This window comes from Tenrec ecaudatus, chromosome 1 (genome assembly GCF_050624435.1).
Source record: "Tenrec ecaudatus isolate mTenEca1 chromosome 1, mTenEca1.hap1, whole genome shotgun sequence".
In the NCBI taxonomy this organism is placed as follows: domain Eukaryota; kingdom Metazoa; phylum Chordata; class Mammalia; order Afrosoricida; family Tenrecidae; genus Tenrec; species Tenrec ecaudatus.
Genome location: NC_134530.1, coordinates 78,130,800 through 78,142,506, shown reverse-complemented (window position 1 = coordinate 78,142,506; position 11,707 = coordinate 78,130,800). Strand labels below are relative to the sequence as shown.

General features: G+C 38.8%; 1 protein-coding gene across 1 annotated transcript in view; it reads right to left on the bottom strand.

Annotated features, from left to right (window-relative positions):
* Positions 1–789: 789 nt before the first annotated feature.
* The window catches only part of ZYG11B (zyg-11 family member B, cell cycle regulator), a 94,520-nt gene continuing 83,602 nt past the window's right edge, over positions 790–11,707 (bottom strand). Inside the window, exons 11-14 of the mRNA XM_075556184.1 lie at positions 11,112–11,309; positions 10,920–10,972; positions 9,708–9,805; positions 790–6,027 (exon numbers count right to left, since the gene is read on the bottom strand). Coding sequence (XP_075412299.1) covers positions 5,837–6,027; positions 9,708–9,805; positions 10,920–10,972; positions 11,112–11,309 — 540 coding nt within the window. The 3' untranslated portion in view covers positions 790–5,836. The remainder of the gene's footprint in view (positions 6,028–9,707; positions 9,806–10,919; positions 10,973–11,111; positions 11,310–11,707) is intronic.

Genomic DNA, 11,707 nt, shown 5'->3' with positions numbered 1-11,707 from the left:
TTTAAGATTTAAGAAACTTCATGCTATAATGCAGCAATACAGGAGGGAGATGGAGTGAGGGGACACACTAAATGGAAAATTTGGAAGGATTTCAGCGTGGTTTGTCACTGACTTGCTGGGTACCTGAGACAGGTTCTTTTTATCTAAGAATTAGCTTCTTCAACTACAAAATGCAAGCTCTGAAACGAAAATCACTAGAGTCTTCCTGGCTGTGGGGTTCTTGTTATTGACTATTTTTTGTAATCCCTTTTATGAAATGCACTTAATCAGTAAACTTTATGTGAGTTAATTATTTCAACATGTGTGTGAATGGCTGTCAACCCAGACACTATTCTCCAGGCAGCTGTCTCCGGAATCTTCTGGGTCTCAGCAAGATTAAGTGTAGTCTCGCTGCTCTGCTTCCAGTAACAAGAACTGAGGTCTGGTCTGTAATAATACGTAGTACCGTATTTGTTTTTTACTACTTATTTAACATTTATTTATTCTAATTCACTAAACTGTAAATTCCCTAAAGAACTTAAGAATGCCAACATTTCATTAGCACCAAGGCATTATTGTGCTGTTATATATAAAATTGCCAGGGCTCCACTCAATGAGAACTAACAAGAAACAGCAGCACAGATATTTATTGAAGTGAATGATTTGTGTTCTGGTTCTACAAACTTTTGCGGTAAAACTATAGCCTATTTTTAGAAAGCAATTGGTAAATCTAATGAATTGGAACCTTGCGTTAAGTGTTCAATTTTAAAGCAAATGTTTATAATTGAAATAAACAAGAAATTCTTTGAATAAAATTTATAACATTTATTTAGGCAAAACCAAAAAAAAACCTCCAAACAAAAATCTGTACACACATTGATACCAAGGATATCTTGATTTAAAATGGAGCATGATTCTTATACAGAATACACCCATTCTTCTGGCCACAGCGGGAACAGTGCCTTCAGTCCAGAGAATTCAGAACCTTTGAAATATACACACATGACACTTTCCAATAAATCTTTCTTATCCTTTTAAAGGAGTTAAACTCTTCTATCACAATGCAAGCAAAAGATTTCTGTAACCAATATCAGTGAGAATTTGACAATGGGAATTTATTTTATTCCTGAAGGTTACACAGAGTATAAATCTTAACATCCTCTTACTTTAAAGAGAAAAAATTCTTTCAAGAATTTGTTTTATTAATGCTTCTCTCTGTTTAACTAGGTAGCTTGTTGTTTTTCAGCTGATTCAAATAAGCCTCAAATAACAGAGTTGGAACTATTTTTATTCAAGTCCAAAGTCAAAGACATATGCTTAACGAACTGGTTTTATAGCTTATCCCTAAGTAATTTTTATACATTTTGATTATCTAAATATTATTAGTAGCCACTCTGCCTAGCTGTAGAGCTAGGTGTCCAGATGGGTTTCCCCTCACCCAAAGTAATGAGAAACACCACTGACCTTCACATAATCTGCTGACAAAATTCAGAAGTGGAGAGAGCAGCACGGAAAAGCTCCTTCTCTTAAGAAAGCTATGTCAGCGACCTGTTGGTTAACATAGTGCCCTGGGTTTAAGATTTAATTATCAAAGAACGCATAATTAAGAGTGTGCTGTGTCATGGTAAATATGTGAAATACTATACAACTATTCATTAGACGCACAGTCAACGCATTTTCCTCCCATGTTGCTATCCTCACCACTGGACCAAGGCTGGTTTTGCATTAGTATTCCCAAAATCAACAGTTTGTGTGAGTTAACACTAAAATATTAAAAATGCATTAACACACCGCAAATGGTAAAGGCTAAACACCCAGTATCCACACAATCATTTGAAAGTACTACAAAGGATTTGAGAGGGAAACCAAAAATTCCAACCTCTCTGGAAGCTGCCTCAGCCCCTCACCATGAAGTCCCAGCAACTCAAGAATCCCCAAAGACGGAGCATACGGATAAAGCTGGAAGAGCCCATGTCGGCTGACAGGATTATACTGTCTGTCACTTATGTCTTCAGCTTAGTAATACTGTTTATTCCAGCATAACAATTGCATAATACTAAATAATGTAAACAAATCATCAGAGGACAAAGTGAGGTATGTTTCACCATATACAAAACAAAAAGTTTGTTTTCTTTGTTACTTTGTGACCTGTCTTCAACCTTGGGTACTGCTGCCCATAGTCCTATGGGGGTAAAGCATTGAAGTATTTTAAAATACAAGTCCCAGAAGAGGGGAGAAAAGAAGTCTTGGTAGCACAGAAGTTAAAGCGCTCAGCGGCTAACCAGAAAATTGGTGGTCCAAGACCACGGGCTACAGTGCGCTGGAGGAGGACCAGGCCGTCGCTGTTGTCAAGGGTGACGGCTTTGGAAACCTGTGGGGCAGCTCCATCTGTCCTGGGAGCTCACTAGTAGTGGGGATCGACTCTATGGCAGTGGGTTTGGATTGACGGCAGAAATGTGTCTTGGAATTCTACTACTGGGTGCATTTTATACACACTTTGGCTAAGGGCTTACTTGCTCTGATGAGAACTTCAACAAAGAGCTGGTGTTGAAATCAGTAGAGACCAAGATGACTTCAAAGCAAGGGTTCCCCCGGTAAAGATACACTAAGAAGCAACATCCCTTTGTTTTAAAATGGAAAAGTACTGGCATATACCCACAACCTTATCTTGGCACACGAAATAAGAGTCTTATCATAATGTGCTCCACGAGGCTACGCAACTGCCCCTGAGCTATCTTGCGGTATTCTCAGAATTAAAATCGCAGCCAAATAAAAGTAACTGGGGAGAAAACAAAAGTTCCACGAGTAAAAAAAAAAACGTCCTAAAGCTAAGTACATAGGATTTGTATTTTTAGATATGAACCCTGGATTCTTTGGACATTTGAAAATAGAAAGACTTGTATAAACAAACTTCTTTAGCAGCTTTAAGGTGGTTCACCTCAACTTTGGGTAATCCACTTAAGTTGACTAGTAAGTACCCACTTCATGGCATTTCTTCTAGGGGTGAGGAACAGAAATTCCACAAATGTAGGTCTGATGTGCTTTTTAAAATCTTCAGCTAGCATCAGTCGCCTTTGGCCAGAGCGGAAAATCATTTTTTATTATACTTGATTTGTTTTGTTTTTCAAATGCAAAAACAACAAAATATTTTTATATAGTATAAAGATAATAGCCAAACTTGTTAGAAAGAATAAGATGCCTTTAATTTTGCCCTAATTTCAGACGAATCTTGTTTTACTCAGTGATGCCACCGTGCATTATTATACTCAAAAATCAAATTCCATTTCGTTAGTAGATCTAAGCCTCGCTCATGCTTGGGACCTATCTTTTCTTCTGCTGCTCACCAGTCAGTTGCCCTCACGTTGATGTCCAACGCCTGGCAGGCTGCGCTGTCGGAGCAGAGCTGTGCTCCGTAGGTTTGCAATGGCTGAAATGACCCGAGCTAATCCTAGCAACTGAGGCCCTGGGGTGGGCTCAAACTCCCCACCCTACAGTGTGTAGCCCAGAATGTTAATTGTTTGTGCCACGAAGCACTCCTAGCGATGGTTTAAAATGTCTGAGTGCACCGATGAATTGAGAAATAAGTGGTTCATCCCTAGTCTAATTGTGCTTGAAATAGCACCTGGAAGCCACCTAAGAGATCAGTAACCCATGAAGCCACCAAGTAGTGCGACCTTCTAGTATACCATTGGGAACGGGAGGACTTACACATTTAACTGGAGAGACTGGCCGCATAGGCCTCATCATTCATACGTCTGTCTGTGTATGTATGTGTACAATACACACACACATATACACATATTTTCAGCAGATCTGAGACCATAACAATTCTATTCCTTAATCATTTACAGTGAAGAGCCATCCCAACCACAAAGGCACTAACATGTTCAGAATTGCAGAGGTGACCAGTTTTGCTTTGAAGACTCAAAAGTACCTGATCACTGCTGATGCTGACAGTAATAAACTTATTTGCTACTAAATGTTTTTTAATCTTTACCTATCAATACGTTATCTCTGAAAAAAAGAGGGAAGTAACTGCTTCTAGCCCATTCTGAAATCAACTTGTAAAGACAAAAACCTGGCACTAATCTAGAACGAACACCCATTTTTTTGTCTTGAAGAACACAAACTAGAAATGTGAAGACAAACATCGTAAATGGGTTTTTCCTTAAGTACACTACGTGAGAGACCTGGGAGTGATCACAAGAGCTGGTAACTTCAAAGATCAGAGTTGGGAACGTTCAAGATACTCTATAAAGGCCTTTTCTATTTTGTATTCTGCCTTAGCCATTAGAATCCAGCAAAAAAATGGAAAATTTTTTTTTAATTTCCTCTGAAATTAGACTTAACGTATGAAAATTTATCTTAAACCAACTAAGTCAGAATTAAAATTCCATGTTTTCCAATGGTTCTAATGTAAGAGGAAGTTTTAAGTAATTCAAGTCTAAAAGTAGTATGAAACTTGTCAAAATGTTATCAGCCTCTTAATAAACCAGCTCTTCTTTAAGATGCCTCCAAATAATTACTATAACTTACATATTTCATTTAAAATCTCAATGGTTAATGTTTTGGTCATTTTTTGAAAAAAAGAATCTGGTGTTGAGATTGCAAATGATCTATCACAATATGTAAATTAAAATGAAAATTAAGTTTCTTGGTGACTTTCTATCTCCCAAGTGTTATTATTAATACAATAATTGATTCTTTACAATATTATAACAGGTACCCTTGATAAAAGGCAATTTCTAAAAACAAATCCATCAAAAACATTCCTCTTCTGCACTGAAATTGGAATCATTACATTTAACGAAGATCTTAGAATTCTCTCTCATTTCTGACAGTGGACGTTTCCCCCAATTTGAACACCAGAAGATGTACAGAGATCGAAACAAAATACAACTTAACTTCTCGTGGCACAACTTGCTGTTGTCAATGGTCTTTTAACTGACCAAGTGACTTCATCTTCATCTGTATTCTCCATTCCACTGAACAAAAATGACTTTGAAATCGAGGGAAGAGAAGGACCAGTTTTAACCAGAGGGAAGTTTTATAAAAATTCACATTTTCACATCAAAATGACATCGAGACTTTTGGACAGTTAGTTTCTAACACAATGCTGTACTACAGTACACTGTGAGGCTTGGGGAGATAGTTGTAGGACAATCAGCAGTCTGTGCCAGGAGCAGTCCAAGCTTCGGACGTAAGTGTGGAGAACGAGCGACTGCTCCCTGCCTCGGGAGGGGGCTCCGAAGGACAGCGCCTGCCATCCTGAAAGTGACCTTTCCCAGCCTCTGAACACCTTTTTCTCTCAGTAGATTTTCTCTTGAATGTATTTCTCTGCCAGCCATTCAGGGTCCAGCTGGTGAGTAGCTTCCACAAGGATTCCAATTTCCCTTCTCTCACACAAGAGGACACCTTGTAAGATACATACACATAGAATTTTATACAGAAGCAGTATAAAATTTACAACTAAAGCAGGGCCAGGAATCAGGATAACAGCTTCTCTGCAGCTGCAAATGGACTGGAAGGGATAATGAAATCAGAAGTGTGACCTAAGGGTTCGTGCAAACTTTGTCGTGAAACTAGCTTCTCAAGCACAGGTACATTCAAACACTGAAAGATGTGGGAAATTTCCTAAAAGGCAATGGTGAAGGAAGAGACCCTTCTTGCCTCATAAGTTAAAAATCACAAGACGGATTAAGACTGTTCACATGGTCAGCACTGTATATCGTCAATCCCAAATAGATCCTGCGACTCTTGTCATAGAAACTCACATAACAACAGACAGGAAGCTATTCCAAATAAACCAATGACAAAAATTACTCCTGTGACTGGACTGCCCAGTTACCTATAGCCATCAATTTAGTCGGGCCTGGGGCTGCTTTTCACAGGGAGGTGGCCTCCCATGGCGCACAATGTGTTTTTCTAAGCTGTCCAGAATGGCCACCGCAATCTGTTGGACATGGGGATCGGTCTGTTCGTGGCCTTTGATGCTGTACAAATGCTGCAAGCCTCCTTCTGCAATCAGCATACTGCAGTACCTCGAGGCTGAAAGAAAACAGAGGAGCTTGAGACACGAAAATACCTCACCAAAAATCAGTTCTTAGGAGTTTCCATTTGAGTTTTAGCTTTGTTTGTTTAAAATTAATTTTATTATTGACCATTGATATGGGCTATAGTTTGTAAATTCCTCTGGTGATGTGCATAGTACAAAACGCCAAGTCTGCTAAACTATGAAAGAATCTAAAATAAAGATGCCCAAGACACACAAAAATAATATACATACTTACTATTAATGTGTTGGGATATATACCATGTATACATTACACAAGACTTCTTTAAATTGTTGACGAGCAAGGATGTCGCTTTGAAAACCAACGTGTGCCTGCCCGAGGCGTCATGGGATTTTCAATTTCTTCATATGCGTGTGGAAGTTGGACAATGAATGACCAAAGAAGACGGATGTATTTGAATTATGATGTTGGCTAAAAATATTGAAAATACTGTGGACTGCCCGAAGAACGCACAAATCTGTCTTGGATGAGGCACCACCAGAACACTCCTAGAAATGAAGACGGTGCGCTTCGTTCCAGGGACTCTTGACACGGTACCGGGAGAGAGCAGTCCTGGAAAAGGACCGGGATGATGACACAGGCTGGGATGTGCTTCACTCTGTTGTACATGTGCTCGCTGATTTGGACGCCGCAGCTCAAGACACTGAGCGCGCGCGCGTGCCTGTGTTGTGTGATGCATAACACTTTCGCTCCAATCAATTCTGACTCCTAACGATCCTCGACGGTAGGGAAGAACTACCTGTAGGTTTCTTAGACAGGAATCTTTATGGGAGGAGCTCTGGCGGTGCAGTGGGTTACGAGTTAATTTCAAAGTCAGCAGTTCAAACTCACCAGTCACTCCTTGGGCAAAGAAGCGGCTTTCTAACCACGCGGAAAGCCAGAGGGGCAGTTGCACTCTGCTCTATGGAGTCACGATGAGTCAGAATTTACCGGAAGGCAGGGAGTTTGGGTTAATCTTTATGGAAACACGTTGCTGTTTCTTTTCTCCCATGGAGCTGCTGGTAGGTTTGAACCTTTGAATTTTTACAAGGCAAGCAAATGGTTGACCATTGTACCACCAGGTCATGTGTACATACTTTCTCTCTCTCTCTCTCTTTCTATATATATATATATATACACACACACACACACACACACACATATACATATATATGAATGATAATTCATTGCCTTTTTAGTTGCACATAATATAATACATTAATGTTTCCTCACAGGCATAATATTCAGGAGTGTGTCTAAAAACTTCCTTTCTAGAAAAACGGTATTCAGACATATGTAATTTGGGCATTGCTATAATGCTCTTAGATGCCATCAAGGTGATCCCTACACATCGTGACCATCTGTCTGTCCAACAGAAAGAAGCACTGCCTGTCCTGATCCGTCCTTCGTCAGCAGGGGCTCGGTTGTGTTTGAGCCCTTGTGCAGCCAGTGTCTACCCATCTTGTTGGGGAGCTTCTATTTCAACAAGCATGATGTCCTTCTCCAGGGACTAGTCCCTCCTGAGAACACAGCTATAAAGTCTGTGAGGCAAAGTCTCACAGCCTTATTTCTAAGGAATATATATATCTATCTATATCTTGTACTGGGGACTTGCACAACCCTTATCACAATCCATATATACATCCATGTGTCAGGCACTTTTGTACATTTGTTGCCCTCATCATTCTCAAAACATTTGCTTCCTTATTGAGCCCTTGGTATCAGCTCCTCATTGTTTTCCCTCCTTCCCTATATTCATATTTTTAACCTCATGATGCTGACATTCTAGAAAAGGAAAAAAGAAATCAGAATAATAAAAAAGCACCTCACATACCAACCAAAACCACAGGTAAGTTACTATTCCACTTTCATCCATTTCCAAAAATCCCACGGCACTCATGCTGCACATGCCATTTATTTTTAACCATCTTCTTTGCTTTTTGTTTTTAAAATGATTTCTTCTCTTTGTGTACACAATTTTTAAAGCTTTTAGCTTTTTTAATTAAGTCCTTCTTATTGAAGTATAACTTACCTATAATAAAAGGAGTTTTGACAAATATACACACCTGTCTAACCACCACTACAACCACAGTGCAGAGTATTTTCAATGGAAACATTTCCCTGTTCCCTTTGCAGTCCGTCCCAGGCAACCACAGTTCTAATTTCCATCATAGACGAAGAACTTCGGAAAAATGAAATCATACAGTTCCTACTCATTTTGTTTATCATGATGTTTTAGAGGCGTCGCCATGTTGATATATACGCCTATCAGCTGCTATGGTTTTCTTATATAAGCCAGGAAACACTTTTCAAACTCATCTGTTTGGATGGCTGACAGCACTTCCTTTGTTTTTGTTTTTTTCTTCACCTCTTCTACATCGTGAAATCAGTGTCCTTTCATGTTCCTCTGCATTCCCAGAAACAAAAAGAAGTCCTATGCAGCAAGGTCAGGTGAGTCGGGTGCATGGGGCAAAAGAGGCATTTTGATTTTTTCCCAAAACTGAGAATGGTACATTGTCGTGGTGGTACATCGTTGTGGTGGTGAAACCAGTCCCCCGTCTGCCACAAATGAGGGCTTATTTTTGGTCACACGCTGTTACACAATCTTTTCAGAACCTCTAAAGAAAAAGCTTGATGAACAGTCTGACCTGGTGGAACAAACTCCGAGCTATTTGGGAAGCTGATGGACTTCCAGAATGAGGTTTGTCATCCATTGACATGTCACCTTTTTTGAAACAAGAAAGCCACTCGTACACTTGAGTTTTTCCCCACAGTGCTGTCCTTGTGTGTTCAACATCACAACAGTTTCTGTGGCATCTTCCCCGAGCAGGAAACAAAATTCCATAGCCACGTTGTTCTTTAAATAATCCATCACAAAAAACAAGGTTAAAAAAAAAAAAGGTTTGAGTGAAATTGCTTTTACAACAAAAAAATTCACTGTGACCAGAGAACCTTTCTGAGGCGATGCCACTGGGTGCAATCACTCAGACAAGCTGCATGCCTCCTGGGAAACATGCGTACATGAAAGCTCCGCCAAGCAGAGTTTGCTGGGTTTTTTGTACCCCTCATATATCTAGCAATACAGGTCTGCATTCAACTATTTCCCCCCTCTCCCTTTATTCTTTATTTTTCCTTGGCCAAGATGTAATGTTTTTAATTTGTAACTTACTACTTCATTTCTTCCATTTTTTCAACATGTGCCAGGTCATTTGTGGAATGAGTTTCTAGAAACCAGTGCATCACAGCTTTCAAAAAGGAATTACCTGAAACTTAATAGAAATTTACTTGCTTTTCTAAAGACCGTAAGCGTTGAAAGCAAAGCCTTGAACTAACAACAAAACTTTGGATGAATGAGGATAAGGCGCTAGCATGTATCCTTAGCACTGACTCCGCCTAGGACCTTTTGCCCAACTAAATGGATTCACTATAGGCTCTTATGCTTTAAATTCCATGAAGTTAGGACACTGTAAGTCTCATTTACAGCTGTCATTCAGTTTCATTCTAAAAGAATAAATTTTGTTTTATAACCTATGATCCTCTTTTATTTTTAAAACTGTGTTACCTTCAAAATCATTCCATATACAATTCAGAAATGACTTTTGCAAAGATTAGTGGGTAACTTAAGGCAAATTTCATTTAAAAACAAACAACATAGCTCTCTCTTCTGGTACATACGATTCTTGCTACAGACATGTTGCATGGCCCAAACTGCCCACAGTTGAACTCCAGGTGTGGTGAAACAGCCAAGTAATGGGAAAAATGGATTGAAGGACCTAGAGTTAAAAAAAGAAATCTAAATTACATCCTATAGTTAAGTGTTATTTTTTCTGAAATAATGAGCCCTGAAGTCTATTCTATAGACATTTCATCCCCTGCCATACTGAGGGTTGCTGAGGTGGAACTTATTAGATAGTAAACAATACTCAGTCCTAGGTTAATATAACAGTGCGCTACAGAACATCTTTTTCGGCAGCAGCCACTTCAGAGAGAAGTACATCAAGAAGAGGAAAGGTGATCAGATAAAAATATTCAGAGAGAAAAACATTTTTCCCCCAAATCATTTTTCTGACCATTAGGATAATATATCTGAAGATAACATATCTTGGTAATTGGTAGAAGACCATCAAGTAAGACTAGAATTGGCCTATTTCTACTGGTCTTATTCACAAAAATGGGTGAAATATAATGCATCAGCATTTATGGAGCATACCACAAAAATAGTTGTAATAAAATTATTTATGTAACAACCTAGCTAATTTCAGATAATTAATAGCAGCTACCAAGCTACCAAATTGTCATGGTAAGACACATAGTAACTAATCTGATCCTACTTATAGTTCCCGTAAAGTGTCCTTTTGTTTTATACCACCTTACATTGCTATGTTTCTTTTTCAAACATACTTCTACCCCTACTTAAGTAGTCTTTCAAAATTCAGCTCACAAGTCATCTCCTCTAGAAGCTTTCAATAATTCCCCAGTGTAGATTTCTCACCTTTAATTTCACAGCATATATCTAGAATTAACAGGGATGTATAACTGATTCACACTTGATCTACCTCACTTGACTGTGTGATTCTTTGTATTTATTTATTTAAGTGTGTGATTCTTGTGTGCAGGCACTGTGCCATATGCACTTTGAATTTCAAGAGCAACTTCAAGCCCCTGGCACTTGTCTTCCATAGATGAGTGGTGAAGAAAGGACTGTAGAGTGACAGGTGGGGGAACAGAATCAAAATAGGTTGTCACTTTTTTTTTTTTGGTTCTCACTTTTAAAGGCAGTTTTAAACTAGATGGTTGAAGGGCAAATTACTCATCCAGTGAAAAAAAAGATCTCTAGGCAAGCAAATAACTACATTGCTAGGTTAATATTAACAATCAGATAATTACCTGTATGCTACCATCTCACACTCTGGAGTTGGCCATTTCAAAATAGCTGAATGCTGTAAGACAGAAGACATACAGACAAAAGATAATAAAATTTATTTATCACTGATTGCACGATTACACTAAGGCTTTGACATTGTGATCTATGAATGATTTTTGATGATCTATTTCCAGAAAAATATCAAATGATCCTACCAGATCATCCAGAAGAGAATTCCTTTGGCTGCGGCTCAGTGTCCAGGCCTGTTCACCTCTGGATATTAAGTGGGCAATAATTCCAGCTGCAAAGTAACTGACTTCCACTTCAACACTGTGTAGAAGGCTGCTGATGTGGTCTATAAAATCCTTCCACATTAATTCAGAATGCAATTCCTGTACTTCAGCTATATTGTTCTGGAGACAAAAGAAGATATACAAATTAAATAGCTAGATGACTCTGTAGTCTACGAAAGGGCAGAAATTACAGAGATTCTCTCCTTCCTGGAATTTCCATTCTCCGCAATGTTATCCATAATTTGTTATGATGTACAAAGTCAAATGCCTTTGCACAATCAATAAAGCACCAGTAAACATCTTTTTGGCTTTCTCTGCTTTCAGTCCACTTGACATTGGCAGTGATATATCTCATGCCATGACCTTTTCAGAACCAAGCTTGAATTTCTGGCAGTTCCTTGTTGTCCTGCTGCATCCATTTTTATATGATCTTCAGCAAAATCTTACTTGCATGTGACATTAATAATGTTGTTCTGTAATTTCTGCATTCTGTTGGATCACCTTTTTTTGGAATAGGC